Here is a 22,365-nt window from a genome sequence, read left to right as displayed (position 1 = left end):
TTAACACTATTAATTTATTCGTAATTTTCCTAATGTAGTAAATCAAATTGTAAAATTTGATTAAATTCAACTTGAAAAAATTATTTCTCCAGAAGCAATTATAACTCGTATAGTCAAAACAATATTCTATAAACAATTCATACATTTGGCAAACAACCATCAATTATTTTTAAATAATTCCCTAATTCAATTGTTTGTTTAAATCTTCATTTTTAAACTACTAATACTATAATGTAGTGTTTGGTTCACTGAAATGAAATTGAATTGAATGGAATGAATATTCCTTAGTCTGTAAAATTACTTTTCCCTCACAACGGTGAATGATTATTTTGTTTGTAATCTCTTTTAGTAAATCAAACATAAAAATGGACATTATGATAGAATGATTACTGTATTCAACTTTATTTTAATAAATCAAACATAACTTAAGAACAAAATAATTAATCAATCGTAATTGAAGATTGAAATTATTTTAGGACCCTATTTTTTAGACATAATTTGGGGGCCCGAGGAGGCGGCCTTGCCTGCCTTACCTTGGTTCAACCCTAAATATAAACGGTTTGAATCATTAAAATAGGCTTACGACATAACCCCACTAGACCTCATAATGCAAATCCATCAACGGTTGAGATGTTGTGTAGCATTGACGCAGATGATGGTAAATAATTTTTTTCTCTTCATACAAATCCAAGTTTTTTTAAAATTTATTTATTGAAATTTTTTTTTTTGAATTTATTATTATTATTTAAAACTCATGTTGTTTGATATAGTTAATTTTAATCTTAAAATCAAGTTTTGAAAATAAGATTATATTAAATTTCATAATAAATTAATTAAAGTCGTGCATGATTTTAATGAACTAGGTTGAAATACAATTTTAAATTTAAAGTCATAAACCGCTGATTTAATAATAATAATTATTGTCCAAAAGAACCTGAGTTTGGTAGTTAAGTTTTGTAAAGTCTTTGAATTTGGTAAAATACTCAAGAAGAGTGGAAGATGGAGACTGGTGAGGACGACCAATAGGGTAACAATAATACTACCAACTAATAATTATCTAGAAATTTATTTAAAAATATTATTCAGATTTAATTTATATATACACTCAATCCCATGACACATCATTCAATCTCAACCTTTCATTCTTAATTTGGGTATATTTCTAGCACAAATTTTTGGGTACTTCAACTTTTTAATATTACCAATTTAAATTTAACTATTCAAAAATTATTCAAAATTATCCTCTTATAATTTAAATTTATTTTACATATAAATCTCATATTAAATAAATTTAATATCAACCACACAATTCTTATTCGAGGTCCTAGCATTTATTCACAGGGGATTCCAATTGGAAATTGGGGCAGATACCGGACAGCTCAGATGACAGCATATAATGCAATGCAAGCAAAAGGACGGCTCATCCCAACACTAAGCCCCTACTTGACTCCCCTCCCTCCCCACCACCACCCTTGTATTTCATTACTGTTTCTTGTTTATTTATTTATTATTTTTTTGAATAAATTTGCCAACCTAAACTTAATAAATAATTTATGTTCATTACTTACTATGGGTCAGTCAACTCCACCACACCCCCACTTTTATTTCAATAATTATTTTTCTTTATGAAATTCAACTTTATAACCCCATGTATGCTGCCTATACCCCAATTCAAGCATTGCTCTCATCTATCTTTTTTTTCTTGGGTCTGTCTTGGACCTAAGCTTTTTAAACCCGACTAGAAAAGCCCAACCCAACCCCACAGCTCGTGACCCGCAAAATGTCCCGGCCTGGCAAGAAAAATTATAGCTACGTTTGGTAGAGTTTTAGTATTATGATTTAAAAATAGAGTTGTATTTTAAATTTATGAGTTTTGAAATTATAATTTGAGTGTAAAAAATTTATTTAATTGTGAGTTTTAAAAAGAATTTGAATTGAGTGATGTGACATATAACGTTAAAAAGTGAGTGTTTTGAAAAGTATTTTAAAAAGTGAGTATAGAATTAATTTTTTAAAACTATAACCAAACAACACACTCAAACTAAACAGTAGAATTAAACTTTAAAACCCCTACCAAACAGAACCTATATATATATTTACTATTCTTCAATTTTCAAAATACTTCACTTTGTTCAGGTTCTATAAAATTTTAAGATACAAAAGCACAAAATAAACACGTGGGCGTCCTAGCGAAATAAAAGATAAAAGTAAACTCAAAAGAAAATTACCCAAAACCATGTGACATGATAAAATTTGAAAGCAAAAAAGTTCATATAGATTGAGTGGAAACATTATCCTGAGTTTGTTTTTGCATAGCATTTCCAAAATGCCTTTCAAATCACAAAATATCAAAATGAGTCTCTTATTTGAGAAACAAAGATGCTTAGTTTGGCAGATCCTAATTTACACAAAACCAAACTCAAAAAACAAACCTACAATAGAAATTTTGCCAAAGAATAGTGTTTTTCTGTTAAATTGATTTTAAATTTTTTTTTTTTCCTGTCATAAATAACAAGATCACTCACCTTTTGCTTTTTGTCTCTTTTTTTTTTTTCTTTTTTATCTCTACTCTTTTGTTTCTATGTTGTCCTGCTTTTTCAGCAATTCCATGAGGATGATCTTTTAAGCATAGGCTTCATCTGCTTGTCCTCTTCAAGGGAGATCATCCCCAAATGTGAGGGATCCTCCAACATCATCTTTGCCACCAAATATCCAGCTATCGACCAAGTCTGATATTTCCGTGCTTGTTTACCAACGTATCTCCCTCGTGTCCCATCATAATATTCCGGCCAGCTGTCTTTGAGCAGACGGCTCTCGGCAAGATCAATTGCTCGTCTGGCAATTTGAGGCCGTCCCGTTTTGATGCAGGCAGCAGTTACCAACCACAAAAGCACTGCATTCGATATAGGAGAGGGAAAAGCAAAAAATGATGCAACAAGGGAATAGGTTAGTTCAGACATTAATTGGGGAACCAACACATAATTAAAAAGTACGAGAAACTTTGTTTTCTAAACACCGTCAACCCGGAATCCATAAGGAAAAATGAATGGGGTACAATGCAGGAAAGTAAAATTTAAGAGGTAAGAACATGTGTATTCTGCTTAGAAATGATAACTTTCTAGGGCTTTCTTGAGGGATTTATTGACATATTTAACAAAAATACAATAAATTCTGTATTTCTTTGGAAGTGCAAAAAAATTCCAATGGTGGTAAATATCTGTATATCTACCTATCTATCAATCAGAAATGCATGGAATTGAACAAATTATGAAAATATTTGGAAGGCATTCATGCAGTGTCCCCCCATAGTCATTACAACACAGTAAATGATAAACTTGGAGTCCAATGTTGGAAATTGACAGTCAAAGTGGTAACCCATTAATGACTTGTGTTTTGTTTTACAGATTTTTTTTTTTTTCTTTAATAAAAAATATAAAAAATATAAAAAAAAAAAGGTCAAAAAATACATATCATTCAGAGAAAGGGATAGACATTAAATCAACTCGAATATATTGGCAAGTATTGTAAAGGGTAAGCGAGTATGATCTTGGCATCCTGACAGCCAAATGTGAATTTGTGTTCAAAGAAAGGCATAAAAGCCTCAACCACCAGGCATAGCAGCTCAGGTAAACAAATAAATAAATAAGCGTTAGGCAAATAAGAGTGACTATTTACATAAATCTTATTATCCTGAAGTCTCTTAGAGGTTAACAAAATTAGGATACAAAACCTCAACCATTTCCTCGCAGTGGGCTTCAGGTAAAAATCAAACTGGATAAATAAGAAGTGTTCATGAGAGTTAACAAAGTCTTATCTCGGAGTCACATAGGACATATAACTCTTGCCCACAGGAAAAAAATTCATTAACCCAAATCATTAATTAGTGAGTTCGGCACTAAATTTGCCATGGACTAATTCTGACTATGTGTGGCTGTTAAGATCATGATGACTATATACGATTTGGCCAAGGCAGAAAGAGTTCTACAAGCTAAGGTTTAATATTCATCCCAGCTATGTTGTGCTGTCCACCTTGAGCACTATTCGCAGCAATACACAATAGCAAGAAGTGTTTCGCATCATCAATGTCATATTTATAATCAAATGGCAGAAAGTAAAAACATTAGATCAGAATGAATGACAAGTATGGAAGAACCTGGCCAAGATCCTCCATTATGGTAGCTCCATCTTGTATTCTTCGGATCACAACCAGTTACAATTCGCCATTCATGACTTTCTATTGCAGGATAGCATATCTTCAAAGGCATTTCTCCAACCAACTCTTCCCAGCGTGCTTCTATAAGATCCATAATAGCAGCAGATTGCTCAGGAGTAGCCAAAGAAGACAAAATAGCAATACAATTACCTAAAGCAAACCATCGAAAATCCATCCTTGCTGGGCTAACATTGCCAATAAAATAGCCACCACGTATTGGCATAAAATCAAACACCCATTCTGGGATTGAATCAGGAATAACATTAAACTTATTTACTGCTGTATGAGAATACTCCTCTGTTTTATAGCGGTATATGTCATTTAATTGTTGGAAATCAAGCCAGAAATAACTTCGCATGTGATAACTCAAAGCGTGCAAGCGCTTTACTATTCTCTCCACAAACTCTTTCCCCTCTGCATCATGTTTCAGCATTGACAAAGAACATCTCAATGCCATAAAGAAAAGTGCTTGAATCTCAATAGGATAACCATAAACACCCTGAAAAATGAATACCTCCCATTAGGATATGCCAATATGTAGATTCTGGGGAATAATACAAAGCTCTTAAAGTGATTCAATAATTATAAATGAAAGAAGAGTGAAGGTACACTGTGTAATTATTACTTTTTTCTTTCTTTTTGTAATTATAAACTGAACCAAGTTTCAGTAAATGATTGACTAATACAGCTCAAGGGTCAATTACTTTTTTTTTTCTTTCTTTTTGGAAATTAAAACTACTAAGTGTCAGTAAAGGATTGAATAATAATACAACTCAATAAATATGTTTCTCCTTTTTTTTTTTTTTTTTGATAAATAATAAATATGTTTCTCCTTTGATATGTGAATTGGTCTCTGCATTGTGTTATGATGAATGCAATAAAGCAGTGAATTATCTTGACAATAAAAAAAATGCAGTGAATTATCTTGCAATCAGTATTATCAGGACTGAACCAGACTGGCCAGTCATACTGGTGAAATTGAAAATCCAGAAAGTTTATTGAAACACTTTACACACACATTATTACAATCAAATCTTATGAAACCATTAAACCTGCCTATATCAATTGTTAAAACCATTGAAATGATGCTTAAGAAAACTTAAACCACCATATCTTGGATCACATGAACTGCCATGTCCACTACTGTACCTCTACTTTATCAATAGCTTATAGCCTCTTTATGATAAAAATGTCTTTCAATAGAAAGGACCAAAAAAAGGCGCATACCCTAAGTACACATGATGTATACAAGAGAGGCCACGTAACTATCCAGGAAAAAAAGAAAAAAAGAAAAGGAAGTCCCACAAATACACTACAAAAGAATCTAAACAAAAAAGAAATGCTCCTGAGCCAAAAGTATAAAAGACGCAACAGGCAAATGTTTACTTCAGTTTGAGCTACATACAGAAATACTCCACATAAACCAATTTAAAATTATTTTGTATCTAATTATCAAGCCATCCAAATGATAGACCTAGAGTAGAACCAAGGATCCAAATGAACATTCCTCACTGGACTGGACCAATATCAGGCTTAGTTCTAAACACGACAGGTGGCGGCTCTAGGAATTCTAGTTAGGGTCGACATTCAAAAACTTATATATATATATATATATATATAACACTTATCTATAATAAATCTCTCAATTTAAACTTCTCAAATCACAAGCAAAAATGAATTTTAATATATTGATATTTTTTATTCAATCCTTCCATTTTTTTAAATATATGGAGTTATACGATGGGGGAGAAAGAGAGAGAGAGAAAGTTGGGTCGTAAATATGGATTGGGTTTGATGGACTATAGAAAATTTTACTAAATTGCCCTCCACAAAGCACACATGCAGCGTACGTGATCATTTTTTGTCCAAGTTGCTAACAGTGTGTGACGGCTCGACTAGATTGACACAATTTCTTAAGTTAAAGGACTATATTGCAAAATTGTAAATGCTAGACATAAATTGAGATTAACCCTAAACCCCACAAGGAGTGTTTTGTAATTTGGTCTTTTGAATTTGATTGGATCTAGGTTTAGCATGGTGTCTAAATATGAGTTATTTTATCAAGTCCTTATATAGAATTAGTTCAACCTTAATAGTTTCAGAAAAGCATTGTGTTGATTAGAACTCTGTGTAATAATAAAGTTAAAATAGTACTTATGAAAAAGCCTTGTAAAACATTTACAATCGTTTGATTTGCTTCCATTAAATGAAGAGATTTCTTGTTCTTAATAAGACTCCTATAATGATTTCTAGAAATTTTCAGGTTCGTGAGTATGGCCTAAGAGCTAATTTTATTGCTTGTAAAAATGTATAATTACTTGCTCGTGCCATTTTAGTATCCCATTCCATATATATTCCTGTAAAAATAAAGTTAATTTCTTCTATTTACATTATTAACAAAAAATAGTCCAAACAACATTCAAGGAACACCTACATAATGATCATTGGTAGGTACGTGGATCACTTGACTTGAATGCTATAATATACTTGTAATATTCATGCTACCTGACAGAATGACCACTGCTAGGATAAATACTTGCAATAATCCAAAGAAATGAGTGCTCATATTACCTTAAACATGGATCACTTGCTTGTATACTACTAATTTTTGCATACAATTGAACTTAATGACATTAGCTTATTACTCGCAGCATTTAAAATGATTTGCTTCGCCTCATGACAAAGGTTCATTTTAGAAATTTCACAAAAGTCTCAAAACACACTTTTTGTTCGAAACTCCATTTCCCATCAGTCATGACTCTATTTCTTCAAGTTGTGCCTTTTAAATGCTAGGGTAAACAAAACTACATGATTTTACTAGTGTATGATATTAATCACCATTGCTACATCTACATGTAAGATATTGTACCTACAGATTGCCTACAACTGCAGATTAAAAAAAATTTAAAAAGAAAGAAAAGAACAATATTGAATTCCAAAATCACAATCAACCGTTCTATATGATGGAGATAATATTCCTGACAAGAATCCTCAACATTTCTTCATCTTAAGCTCAATACCAATTAAAAGATCAGCTATCTTACAAGGGAGAAGTACAATTTGATCCTTAAAACAAAACGACTAGAGAGATAAGAAGCACCAATACGAATCAAATCACTAGTAAAAGTCTCACTTTAACAGTCACAGGAACCCATATGTTTAGTATAGTTGCCCAATAAGAAGCAAAATCAACAGAATGCAGCAGCCACATGAGAGTAAATAAAGCATTGCAAACACATTTTCCTAATTTGAATTTTGTACATAGGAATGAGCTCGTGGAATGATGACCAGACACAGAAAGTACAATTCAACTTCAGTCCATTAAGTAACATTGAGATGGAACATATAATCCAAAACAGAATGTTCAATCAAAAGCCTGAGAACTAACAATAAGATATTTAGTGTAAATTACAAATACACCCCCTGAGGTTTGCTTAAAATATAGATTGCCCCCCGTGATTTTGAAAATTACAAATACCCCCTTGTCAGAAATTTTTATTTAACAGAATTAACTTAAAAAAATGAAATTCATAATTGCTCTCTAATACAATAACAAAATTATCTAAATTATTAATTGAAACATATTTCTAATATCATTAAAAACTATTAATTGACTTCATGATTTATTAATAAAAGGGGTAATTTGTTACGAAATTAGAAACCTCAAGGGGTATAATGTAATTTCCAAAACCACAGGGGATGATTTGTATTTTAATCAAACTTCAGGGAGTGTATTTGTAATTTACCCAAATATTTTATGTAGCATCCTAAAGGTAAGCAACCATAGGAAGAAGAAAAAAATCAGCAACAACAACAAGAAGAACGTTAAGAACATCACTGCCATGGTAGTGAGCAATGCCATGGTTGTTAAAATCGCGATCCGGATCGTACGATCGTACGATCCTACGATCCTACTTTGCCAAAACGATCCAAATCGTTGTAGGATCGATGTTATAACAGGATCGCAAGTCGGATCGTGTAGGATCGCATGGGATCGTGTAGGATCGTATGATAGGATCGCAAGTAGGATCATAGATTTTATGATTTTTCACCTTATTTTTAATATTTATGATTTTTATTTTTATTTTTATCTTTTTTTTAATAGAAAGTAGGATCTTACAATCCTCGATCCGATCCTACTCACCGATCCTACTTAGGATCCCGATTTTAACAACCTTGGGCAATGCATAATATCAGGCTGCATTCCCAACAGGGAGTGACTCTTCCAGGTATGTTTTGGCAAAACAAATCTGGAACATTTTATTCCTGAACCAAATAATAGTTAACACGTAATAAGCTTACATATATTCATATTTTGAAAAGTTCTGACTCGTGAAATTATTGTTTAGAACATCATCCACTTTACTCCATCTATTAACTTCAGTTACGGTAAAATATGATTTTTATTTGACAGTCAAAGCATGACGATGATTCACATGGAGGATTCTCCTCGACTGATATACATCCAACATAGAGAATAACATTCGGATTTTTTAAGCTAAACATATATCCAAGTGAAAGCCTTTACAAATTGCCCTCATTTGTAGGTGCAGACAAACTATCAGATTCATCAAGCTTACAAACACCAACAGAGAAGGACTTGTTGCTGGCATCAAGTGAATTAGTTCATGGCTGAGAGTTGAGAGACTTACTTTCATTTGCAAAACAAAATTTGAATTGTAGAAAATTACGGCAAATCCCAAGTTTTTCACCATCAGATCTAATTTTAGTAATAATGATAAAACGAAATACTTAGATTGGTCTTGGCAGAGCAAAGCATCAAAAGCATTTTAGTTCATAAGTATAAGAATTTTTGGTCTTGGAAGAGCGAAGCATCACAAACATTTTGATTCATGTGTATAAGAACTTCGACAGCATTATTAAAACTAGATCACAAGGTATCTTACCATTCTTCGATCAATCATTGAACATCCATCAGCACATAGCAGAGTTGGAAATGTATCAAATCCCTCTGATAGACACAGGGCCAGAATGAGCCTCATTCCCTTTTGGCACTCTGGTGTTTCAGCCAGAGTTAGGTCTCCAGTAGACTTTGTATATGCACGCAGCAGAATAATCCACCAGAATCCAGAGTCAACCGGAGCAACTCTTCCTATTGCACTCTCACCAAAATCTGCTGCTATAGTATCTGATTTACGAACTGGATCATGAAGAACTTTGAAACTAGCCGGCATTGCCCCTTCCCCAAGCTTGAATCTGTCAATTCTCTTTTCCCACCCTTGAAGCTGTAGTGTCTTTAGTAGAAAGTTCTTAACTATATCGGGCTCACCATTCATTAGAAAGGCCAGAGCACTTGGTACAAAATCTCGTACAAAAACCTAGACAGTAAACAAAAATTGGACAATTTCAAATTCATTCAAACTCTAATATCAAAATCAACCCAACTTTAACCAACGCCAATCTCAGGTTACTGCATTTCTAGTCTAATGCCAATTTAGATATCAAATATCTTCCAAATATTAATTGACCAGATTTCATCACATATTGCACCTTAAAGTTTCAAAACCAACATTTTCCAAAGATTAATGTGTTCGAAGTGTTTGGTTAAAACCTTATACCTGATCATAATTAAGAACCTCCTCTGAAGCATGGTCATACGCAGCAATTGTGCCAACAGGTTGGCCCCGGAAGAACACCAAAGATCGGCGAAGAGCTTCCCAGGCTTCAGCAACCATTGGGTGCGGCTCAAAAGAGTTCCGAGTTGATGAAGCAGGAGTATCCAATACTGACCGTCCAACAGGTGAGTATGAGATCTCAAAGTTATCTAGGGCTCTTGATAGGCCAATTGACAACTCGCTAAGTGACCTCTCATCAAAGGATCTCTGCCTCTCTATGTTGATCCTCGGCTTCTCAAGAAGCTTCGAGAGATCATAATCGTCTATCTCAGCGATTGAGCAGTGAGAACTCACATTTCTAAGTCCATACTCCTTAGTAACATCCATATTTCTCAGCTCTTCCAGTTAAAGATATCCTGCATCAAAAACAGATACACGTTTAGAGGGAAAAGGTTCCTATATATATATACACAAACATTCAGAGAAAATCATATCTAACAACACCTGAAAATAGACAGACCAATGACAAATAATGGAGCTTTACAACAGTAAAATAAAAAATATAAATAAATAATTGTCTATCAACAAAATTTACAAATTCAGAAAAATAATTAAAGTAATATAACAAACATCTAATTGTGATTGATAATAAAAAAATAAAATAACTAACAGGTTAAAATCTTCTATCCACAAGCATAATTGAAGCATAATTTTCTAATTATGGAAAGAATTGGGGGAAAAAAATGTTAAAATTTTATAGTTACATTCATCAAACAAAACTAAAAGGAATTTAATTACAACAATAAATTCGTTTCGGATAAGTTATCCGAAATAAACATTACATAAGATCACATCTTTTAGAAAATAAACTACATTGTCATATCGTCACAAGAACTCAAGAAGCGTATGACAGAAAATCGAGATCCAGTAATAAATAATAATAATAATAAATAATTTAAGCATATATATGTAAACACAGCTATATATAAAGTCAAACAAAGAAATCAAATCCTAACAAAAGCCGTAACTAAATAAACTTTTAAAGAGGAAATGGAGCAAATTGAGTAGTTTGTAACGGACAAACCAGATCTATAGGTTCATTGCCCGAAATCACGAATAACACATTTATCAAAAGCTTAGAGAGACAGAGAGTGAGAGTGAGACCTTGGATAGCTCAGATGGCGGAGGATGAGATTTCCCGGCGGATGAACGGTACGACGCCGGCGGTGATTTCGCCGGAAAATGATCGGAGAGAAGAGGAGAGAGAAGAAAGGGGAGAGAGAGAAGAAGAAGAAGGGAAAAAATGTACATGTTAGCGGTAGCAGGTATATATAGTCAGAGAGAGAGAGAGAGCTTTGGAGAGAGAGAGTGGGGCGTGGACCGTCTCTATCGCATTTGTCTAATCTAAATCCAAATGTAAGAAACTTACCGGCATTAACCGGTTATAGAGAAATTCCGGGAAATTTGGGTATATTTTGCGTTTGGATTTTAAATTATAAAATATATTTGGGTACATAGGTTTGGTTTAAAAAAGTAAGTTAAAAATTAATTTTCAAATTTTTTTTGAGAAAATATATAAAAACATAAGAAGGTGGTGCCAGGTAAAATAGGTTAAAAATTAAAAAATAGAGGGATTTAGTGATAGCTCCTCACTATTTAATTTGTCTTTTAAAATGATAAGAATTATATAAGTACTTTCAAAACTCCCTAATATTTTAAAACTTGTTTCTTTGACTATATTATTCTCATATCTAGCAACTCTCCTATTAAGTCATATTCACTATGTATTTCAGAGTAAAATTTTACTCTGTATAAAAATAAAATTTTATTCTGAACAAGAGTAAAATGTTACGCTCTGAAACTAAAAGTAAAATTTTACTCTGTATAAAAGTAAAATTTTACTCTGAAAAACTAGTAAAATGTTAGATTCTACACAAACGTAAAATTTTACTCTGTATAAAAGTAAAATGTTACTCTGAAAAACGAATAAACTGTGAGACTCTGAAACTAAAAGTAAAATTTTACTCTATATAAAAGTAAAATTTTACTCTGAAAAACTAGTAAAATGTTAGACTCTACACAAAAATAAAATTTTACTCTGTATAAAAGTAAAATTTTACTCTGAAAAGCAAGTAAACTGTGAGACTTTGAAACTAAAAGTAAAATGTTACTCTATACAAAAGTAAAAAAGCGAAGGCAGTGTTTGTGGCGGCTGAAGTGTTTGGCAATGACCACCTCTTGATAGTAAAATTTTACTGTCATTCTAACGCCAGAGTAAAATTTTACTCTAATTCTCTCAAACAAAAAACAGAGCAATAGAACCAGAGTAAAATTTGACTCTCATTACCTGAAACAAAAAACAGAGCAATAGAACTAGAGTAAAATTTTACACTTATTCTATCAAATGAAATTAGATCAAAAACAACAAAAATAAATCAAAAACAAACAAACAAACAAACAAACAAACAAATAAACAAAAACAAAACAAATTAATCAACAAATCAACATATCTAATTGAGAAGAAAAACTTCTAAAACTCGATCAACAATCACAAATCTCAATAAAATGAATACATGTGTTCAACAACGCTCATACACACAAATATATATATAACATTACAACACTCATACACACAAATATTATAAATCGATTCCGTTTGTGTGCTGAGAAAATGGAGGAAAATATTATATAACATTATAACGAAAACTTATGGATCACGTTTCTTACGTTGTTTACGAATTTCATTTGTATCAAGTAGTGAAGCCAAAAGAGATCGAGGAAGTTATCTCGTCAAATGAAGAAGAAAACGCGATACTTCTTGTGATCTGTTGCCTCACAATTGCTTGAAAGATGAGGATTAGGTCCTTCAACGTTGAACTATTTCTGGTAATCGAAACTGCTATATTCTTTGTCTGATTGATTCTGATGATCTGTTAGCGATATTGTTTCAATGAATTTGATCTACTGAAGCTTGGAAGACGCGACTATGGTGTCGCCGACCTTCTGCTGAAGCTTCGAAGACACGACTATGGTGATTATGATACAGTTGATGACGAAACTGATTATATATGCATAAGTTAAGGGTATAATAGTCATATAAAATATTTAAATAATAAATTTTGTCCTTTATGCAAGACTTTATAATTATAAGGGGGTTTATAAAGTATAATTTTTTTCTTAGTCATTTTAACAATGAAAGGAAAGTTAAGGAAATTTATAGCTAAATTTCTCTAAAAAATAACTTTTAATCAAGTTTTTAAAATAGGTCAAAATAAATAAATAAATAAATAATTTTTTTTTCCTTCCTTTTTCATATATGTTTGCGCAAATTCAAATTTGCATAATTTAAATTTCTTTATCTCATTATATTATGTGATTTTGAGTTTTATTCCATGTGCTCTTTTTTTTTTTTTTTTTTTTGAAGGGGGGAGACTGTCGCCTTGCCTACGTTAGTGAATATCCTTAGGCCCCGTTTGTTTGAAGTTTTAGGAAGGGGATTGGGACTACTATAACCTTGGTATTACTAAGATCTTGTTTGTTTTGAGAGATGGTTTTGGGACTACTAATACCTTAGTATTACTAATAGCCTTGGAAGGAGAATTCATAGTGAGGAGGTAGAGATAGTATTAGAAAAATAGTGAGAGGATTAGAAATTTTTTTATTTTTTGTATATTGGGAATTTTTTTAAAAATATTAATGTTTAATTTTTATATTTTTTTATTTGTTTTATTATTTTATATAAAAATAATTTAACAATTTCTCACTATTAATCCCCTCACTATTAATCCTCTCACTAACAATCCCCTCACTATCAATCCCCTCCATTCTATCTCTGAAAACAAACGGGCCTTAGGGCTTATTTGGAAATTATATTTTTAATTATTACGAAAAATGTGTAAAAAATAAAAAAATAAAAATGAGTTGACTTTTTATAATAATTTTTTGATATTTCAGCTAAAAACTAGCCTTTTCAAAAGATGACGGTATAAGGGTTCAATGAGAATATGCAATACTTAAAGATATAAGATGTGACATAATATATTATAGGATATAAGATAGATTATATATATTATATGGTCATTTATATTATATTTGGTTAAGGTATAATATATGATGGGATAAGAAGAAAGTGATTATTTATTATCTTTAGATGAAAAATGAGTCATATCTAACAGTGGAAGATATACAATTTCATAGGAGTGCATATCTCCTTTTTGCATCATATACTATCTATGTTCTCTATATCCGGAATAACTAAACACGGAATATAGAAAGATAAAAAAATACTATGTAAAATCTAATTTATATTATATCTGACTCCACATCATATTCGACTTCTATATATATAGTAAACAAACAGGACTTAAAAACGTATTTACATTTGATTTTAATTCATATACGTGACTTGTAATTGTGAATGCATGGATCTAGAGTCACATAGCTTCCATAGTTTTATAATTCACAGTTTTGCCAAGTGTGAAACTTCACATGTTAATCCAAAAAGTTAGATGAGTTAGTAAGATAACGGTATGTATAATTTAAAGTTATGGGTTCGAAACCTATACTAACCTTCTTATAATCCTTGATTGAAATTGGGAGTGGGGTGGATTTCTCGACATCTTCTCCCGATTTGCCTTGTAGAGTCGGGTTATAAATGAGCCGGCCTTAGTGGTTCTCGGGTCATCAAAAAAAAAAAAAAATTACACATGCTCCCAAACATAAAAATTTGAGAAATTAAGGATCCGTTTGGCATTTTAAAAAAAGTTTGGAGTTTTAAATTGTGTTTTGAAAGAGAAGTATTTGAAAAGAGTTTTAAAAATTGAAAACTTGTTTGGTTATGAGTTTTAAAAATAATTTTAGAAAGATTTGTAATTTTTTTTTATTTTTTTGTGGTTGAGAACATGAGTGCGAGAGAAAAAATTAATTGATGTATAGAATGTAAGAGAATGAGAGAAAAGAAAAGAGAAAGAAAAGTAATTCATTGATGTAAGAGAGAGAGAGAGAGAGAGAGAGAGTGAGTGGAGTAGCGTTTGGTAGAGTTTTAGAATTATGATTTAAGAATAGAGTTGTATTTTCAGTTTGTGAGTTTTGGAATTATGATTTAAGTGTAAAAAATTTGTTTGGTTATAAGTTTTGAATTGAGTTTGAAATTTTGATGTGACATATGATATTTGATTCAAAAACTTACAACTCATAACTAAACACACAACCCAAAATTCTATTCAAAGCTCATAAAAAAAAAATTTAAAAATTGAAATATTTTTTATTTAAAATATAAAAATAACAGGTGTCAAAAAAAAAGAATACTGTTCCGGTCAACTAGCCGGACATGTGGGAGACATCCAAGAGGATGACCGAGTAAACGTGTTTGCACAAGTGGGTGTCAAATCAATTTTTGAAAAATGTAACCAAGCACCTACTTCATACCAAGCGGTGAAATTAACTTTGGAAAGCTCTACCAAATAGATTTTTTGATTTTTCAATCCAAAAACTAATTTAAAAATTAAACCAAACACTGTCTGATATTTTTACAAAAAATTTCATAGTTGACAGAAAAAAGAGAAGTTTATTAACTTGCGTAAAGTTCTAGTTTATGGACAAGATTGTGAAATTTTGCATAGTAATTGTATTTTTTAAAAAATCTCAGATGGAATGGGTGTAATTTAACTTTTTTTTAATAAATATTAAAATATATAGTATTGTTGTAAATTTTAACTCTAAATTTAGATAAGGGTTTGTCATGGGATAAACCCTAAATTTAGATATTCTTGATTTTACTCCTCTTTAAGATGGTGGTTGAGGTGATTTATAGTCATGAGTAATTAGGAGTTGTTTGGCATATACTAAAAAATATATTTTTTTTTATCTTTTTATTTTTTTTAAGTAATATTACCTATCTACTTTTTTATATTCTTTTCATAAAAAATCAAAAGATATACTTATTTACATGAAAATTTGAATATAATCCCATTGAAAAATGTTTAGAAGTACTAATTGAGCACTCTTAATTTACCCCTAATAATATAAAATAGAACATGTGAATGAGTGGACACGCAATCCTCTCTCTATTCTCTCTTTTTCACTTTATCAGGGATTAAAATAAGAATGTTATATTATGAGAAATAGTATGATTGTAATCCCATTTTGAAAAGGTTGTTGGTCAATAAATAAAAATTAAATAAAATGGCAGTTGGCTTCATTAAGGATCTGGTTACCCAAATATAAATGCCATCACCAACTTACGTAATTTCCAATAGAAGGTGTAGTGGGTTGATTTAGCACCTAGCTAGCTCACCCACCTTAATTGAATTGAATGCATATTCCAAGGACGAAAATTGTAAATTTAGGACTCTAATGACATATACCATGATGTAATTAGGTTCGTGGACAACCCTCCTTGAAATACTAAAATCCATAGTTGAAAAAAATAAAAAAATAAAAAAAACTATAATAATAGAGGAAAATAAACGAATCTATGAAAAAGGCTCTTTTGTAATACATTTTTTCTTATTTAAAATAAATAAATAAGGCACTATAGCATAATTTATAAAAGTGTATTTTTTTATTATTATTATTTTTGAGTCACATCATCTCTCTAATTTTTGTATATATTTTTTTTATAAAAAATTAAAAAATATACTTATTTAGATTATCTCAAACCCCCTCTAATACTCCCTTTCATCTCAAATTATTTGTCCCGACAAAAAACACAAGAAAAAGTATAAAATGATTTAATATTTTGTAATGATTTTTTAATTTTTCTTTAAATAAGTTTTCAAATAGGGCCTTAAAATAATGTATTTCTGTACTAAATTTTTAATTTTTTTACCAATTAAAAGAATTTAAAGAGATCTTTTAATTCGTAAAAAAAATATAAAAATTTAATACAAATATATATATATATATATATATTAAATAAGAAGAATACATTGTTTTTAAAATTTTCATTTTACATGACGATCAAGCAGCTTGAGATAAAAGTAGTATAAAAGTGATAAATTTTATTATTTTAATCAATAAAAAACAAATTCAAACACTATATATATTTGTTTCAAAATCACTAAATAATTTTCAAATTGGATGGCTCAAATACTATCCATACCCAAGAGAATCTTTCCTTTGAACCAGCAAAAAGTTCTGCAAAAGTTTGGTTTTATTTCCTTATCCTATTTTCATTCCTCTATCCATATATTACATTAATTTATTTATTATATTATTTGGTAGGTTGGGTTGTAGACTTGAAAGAATGAGTCAACAAACATACACTTCTGAGTGCGTATCCACTTATACAAATATATGCACACAACTTATCAGCATGACAGCATGTTAATTGGGCTGTGTTCTATTAGTACATCCCTCTTTTAGGTTTATGCTATTGATTGCATTGCACAATTTTTACTTACAGTTTATTAAATAAAAATAAATTAAATAAGTTTTAAACAATTAATTATTAAAAAAATAGGTAGAGTGGTGCTTTTATTTTTATGGACAAATTATCTACACCCTTGAGATTTAATTAAATTGCAGATTTCTCTTTGAGATTTCAGAAATTATATTTTGTGTCCCGAGATTTATATTCGCATAACAATTACCCTCTGCCATAAAGTAAACATTAGGAATTGTTGACAGAAGCATGTTGACATCACAAAAATAGATTTTGGTGGATTATATTGCCCTTGATACCTTCCCAAAGCACTAAACAACCTGATTTAACCTAAAATCCCTTTAATAAGCCAACAAAATTTACAAAAGAATTACGTTAAATGGAAAAATAAATTATATCTACAGTAATTTGATGAAAGGCTCAAGCATCCTCAATTTGATGAAAGATTGGAGATATCCTGAATTTGATATTGGTTTGATGTTATTGGCCAGTGTAAATTTTTCAAAATCTTGAAACAAATTTTTCAAGGAGATGGTCGACCGAGGGAACAACCATCCGAACACCCGGCCAGTTGTTTGGTGATCATGCAAGCCTATAAAGCTAACGGCTATCTACAGTAATTTGATGAAAGGCTCAGGCATTATCAATTTGATAAAAGATCTGAGATATACTGAATTTGATATTAGTTTGATGTTAACATTAGAACACAATTTTTATCAGTTTTTTTATCAAATTTAAATTTGATAAAAAAATTTATCATGCCAAATGTAAAATGCTATGCTTATAATTTTGGATTTATTATACTTCATACTCCTAAACTATTATCAAATTATCTATTTAGTTTCTAAACTATCGATTGAGTTTATTAAGTCTCTAAAGTATATAAATCGAAATTTATTTAGTTCCTAAATTATCGATTGAATCTATTAAATTTCTAAAGTATTTATTCAAACCTATTTAGTTCTTGAAGTAATTATAAAAATAAAGTATAAGTTCATAAGTATTATAAATTAGTAAAAGATCTTATCTAGTTTAAATTTTATTTCCAAAAAATCTTAAATTTTTATTTTGTTTTTAAAAAATGGATGTAAGTTGTTGTGGTGAATGTCATTTATAAAGGTAAGTAATTATTTGTAGTATTTTCTTACTTATTTTCTATAATGGCTATTTACTTACCTTTATCTAGTATTATATGTCAAATTTCATTTATAAATTCAAATTGATTTTTTTAAATTTTTTCGCTAAGTTATTTTTATAACTTAATTAATGTATTATTTTGTTCTATTATTATTTGTAACAAAATGTTATTATTTTATTCACCCAAAAAAGATATGCTATTATTTAAATTATCTAATTTTACTTTTTCAATATTTCTAATACTTATATAATTTTATTGACAAAACTAAAAAACTAAATTCTAACATTAATTTAAACACACAACAAAATAAAATATTTTTTAAAGACAAAATAAAAATTAAGATTATTTTGTAATAAAATCTTAATTAGGTAGGATCTTTTATTAATTTATAATATTTATGAGTATATATTTTAGTTTTGTAATTCTTTTATAGACTAAATATGTTTGAATTAAATATTTTAAAATTTTAATAAATTCAATCGATAATTTAAAAATTAAATAGATTTCATTTTATATATTTTAAGAAGTGGTTAAACTAATCAATAGTTTAAATATTAAATTTGATAATAGTTTAAAAACCAAAATATAATAAACCCTATAATTCTTCGTAATTACCTGACAAACTTTTTGCAGACAAAGGATCTGACAAGGATTATACTGCTAAAGATTTGGTTGGCGGCTATTGTCATCTTCAACTATTAAGAGTTGCCCTTTCTTCTGTTTCAAATCTTTTCGCAACTAATTGACTTTTATCATCTATATATATATATATTGTATATTTTTTAAAAAAAATTAAAAAATTATAATTTGCTTTTAAAATTTTTTTTTTTTAAGTCATATCACTTCTCATATAAAAGCGATTTTTTTAAAAGAAAGTGATTTTTTATATTTTTTATTTTTTTGTGGGCCAAGATAAAGAACTTCATTAATAAACCAAGAGCACATATGGGCCTATTTTGGAATTTGATTAAAAGTCAACTTTTTAAGTTTTTGATTTTTTTCAATCACATTATTTTTTTATTTTTTTAATATATTTTTGAAAAAATTAAAAACTCTACTTTTAATTTTCTAAAATAAAGTTTCTAGTCATTGTATTGACTCGACAGATGTTTTTGTATCAAGAAGTGAATCGAAAGCTAACTTTTGACTGACTTCCCAAAAGAGGCTAGAATAGTCATTTCATTTGATATATTTTCATATTTGATTAAGTCAAAAAGAAAAGAATTTATATTGAAAATAAATTCACCATCAATAAATTTGAAAATTTGTCATTCTATTGGGAGATAACAAAAATATATATATTTATTTAATTTTTGCTTATAATCATTCTGGCGAACGAAACATTACTTTAATTACATAATACAAAATTTAAAAACAAATTATATTAACCTCTCTAAAAGTTTGAAGAAAATGCTGCAAACACTGACATAAAATACTGACTCATCTTTTAGTAAAACTAAAATAGCCAAATCTATATAGATGATGTGAAACCATAAAGAAATACAAACAAAGTATAGCATACATTTCAATATAAAAGAGATGATAACATTATTTTCTTTTCACATAGCTAATGGATTACTGATGAAAGATGAGTTAAATGTTACATAAATTAAAAGTGTAACAAAATAATATAATTATATCAAATTTATAAAACACTATATTGTATCCTAATCGATGGGAAGTCAGTAATTTACCCAAATTTTAATGTCACAAATCAAGACTATTACTCAAGGCCAGGCCTAAGAATGAAAAAAAGAAAATGATTTAAACCCTTGACAAATTTTTTTTGTAAGAATTCACACTTACTACTAATTTTTGAATTATAACTCGAACTTAAAGCCTCGATATTCATGCCATTACCACCCTACCCTCCCCCCCCCCCCCCCCCCCCAAAAAAAAAAAAAAAAGCATGATTCACGAGGCATATATTATTTGTCATATGCCAATGTAGCAAATGTTATGTACCCATCATCTTATATAACTATTGACCCACCACCTATATAGTGAAGTGACATTTCACTGTACAATGGACAAGTCCCCCCTACCTAAGTTGTTAGTCATTTTCGTCGTCAATGACCTTAAAATTATAGATTGTTAGATCTTATTTGATTTTGACCAATATGCAATTCATGCTTGTATTTATTTTGATTTTTAAAATAAATAAATAAAATGGTCCACCCACCTCTAGTTATTTCATAAAGTCTCTACTGAAGGTGTATCCGTGCAAAGCAAGTTATAGTTGATTTTTAATGCAAATTAGAAAAATTGAAATTTTTTGTGACAAACAACTAGTAAGATTAGTTTTTGGATTTGGTTTATTTTTATCGAGTTGCTTAAGTAATATGTTTAATTTGCCAAGAATAGAAGGCCTTTGAATTTGTGTGTAGCATTTGAGGACTGGTTTGGCAAGTTTCAAAAAAACTAAAAAGTCAAAAAGTCACTATTATATTTAAATCATATCACCTCTTTAACACATCACTTCAAACCCAACCTATATTTCATAAAAAGTCAAAAAATACACTTATTTAGATCATCTCAAACAACCCCTAACAAAGCCCATGCCAAAAACACATTGGGCATTTAGAGTTTCTAACATCTATTTACAAAAAATGAGGTAACACTATCGACCTATTACCTCTTATCCATCTTTTTGTAATTAGAATTTTATTTATCAATGTTGCCATGAACACATAAATCAAACATAGAAAAAATCTTGAATAAACATGAATAAATAAACTTTTACAAAATTTACTTGAACTCACTTCAAAAAAATCTTTGTCCATACATGTGTTTAATTTTATAATCGGGTTTTTATATTCCTACACTTATCATTTTGTGCATTTGTACAATTAATTGCTTTCATTTTTGTAATAATAGTATTTGGTTCTTACCTCCGGACAAAGTATTATTTGCTTAACAAAAATAAAAGTAAAAAAATGTATTGGTTGCTTTTCAAGTAGTCCTATTTTTTATATTAAGATTCAAATCTCATTTTTTTTATAGTCCGAAATTAAATCCTATTAATAAAAATAAATAAAATAAAACAGTGTCATGTCATTTGTGTTCTCACATTATTATTGGTCATGTTTGGTTTCGATCTCTGAAATGTTTTTCAAAATTTTTCGTAGAAAACTAGAAACTAAACCAAGCATGGCCATATTATTTTTTAAGTTTTCATGCCTGTATACATTATATGTGTTTAAAACAAAATAATGATGCAGGTGATAGAGAGGGAATGAGAAACTAAATTATTTTGGAATTTGATTTTCTTATGTTTGTGTCCAAACAGTTGGGAATGTTTTTTTTTTAATTTATTTTTTATTACAAGGTAAAGAATTCTCTCCAATATTATATGTTGACAGGAGAGTATTGTGTAAGGACTATAAGACATTTGACCCCAAAAATAATAATAATAATAATTTTTTAATTTTATAGATAATAACAATAATAATTTTATTTTCTCAATAAATTTGAGATCCATAACATAGCGTAACACAAATAAATTATGAGTTGAAATCAATGAATCCACACACCATATAGCTCTCGTTTGGTACAAGTTAAATGGGATTTTTTAGCTAAAATAATTACAAAAAAACAAAATAGACTTTTTAACCTAATAAGACAAAATGTCACATCTAAACCATTAATCATTTTATTTTTTTTCTCACAAAAGTTGAAAAGTCTATCTCAAACGAGACTTTTTAACTCCAAATTAAAATAACTAAAAAATTAAAAATTAAAAAATCAACTTACATTCCAAATGAATCCTATTGTGATGAATAATGCAAAAATATTTTATGTTATATTAATTAAGTGGGTGGCTGGTTGGATTGCGTGATACACATGAAAAATTGGATGTTTACATGTGGTGTTGAATTCCAATGCAAAAATATTTTATGTTATATTGATTAAGCAAGTGGTTTGCTGAATTGCGTGACACGCATGAAAAATTGGATGTTTACATGATCGGAAAACATTATCTGGACGGTATGTATCTTATAATTAAAAATTTATTATAATTTTAATGTTGTAAGTCATAATTAGGAAAAAATAT

General features: G+C 29.5%; 1 protein-coding gene across 1 annotated transcript; it reads right to left on the bottom strand.

The window, feature by feature from the left end:
• Positions 1-2,252: 2,252 nt before the first annotated feature.
• Positions 2,253-11,286, bottom strand: LOC114316406 (alkaline/neutral invertase CINV2). The gene is made up of 5 exons (XM_028263067.2): positions 10,954-11,286; positions 9,793-10,205; positions 9,121-9,552; positions 4,154-4,712; positions 2,253-2,893 (listed from the first exon to the last, which is right to left on the bottom strand). Exons 2-5 carry the CDS (start codon positions 10,174-10,176, stop codon positions 2,598-2,600), a joined length of 1,671 nt encoding a protein of 556 aa, XP_028118868.2. The 5' UTR covers positions 10,177-10,205; positions 10,954-11,286; the 3' UTR covers positions 2,253-2,597.
• Positions 11,287-22,365: the final 11,079 nt, after the last annotated feature.

Source organism: Camellia sinensis, chromosome 3 (assembly GCF_055761805.1).
Source record: "Camellia sinensis isolate YWXY chromosome 3, ASM5576180v1, whole genome shotgun sequence".
Taxonomy (NCBI): Eukaryota; Viridiplantae; Streptophyta; class Magnoliopsida; order Ericales; family Theaceae; genus Camellia; species Camellia sinensis.
This window is presented reverse-complemented; position numbering and strand designations above follow the sequence as displayed.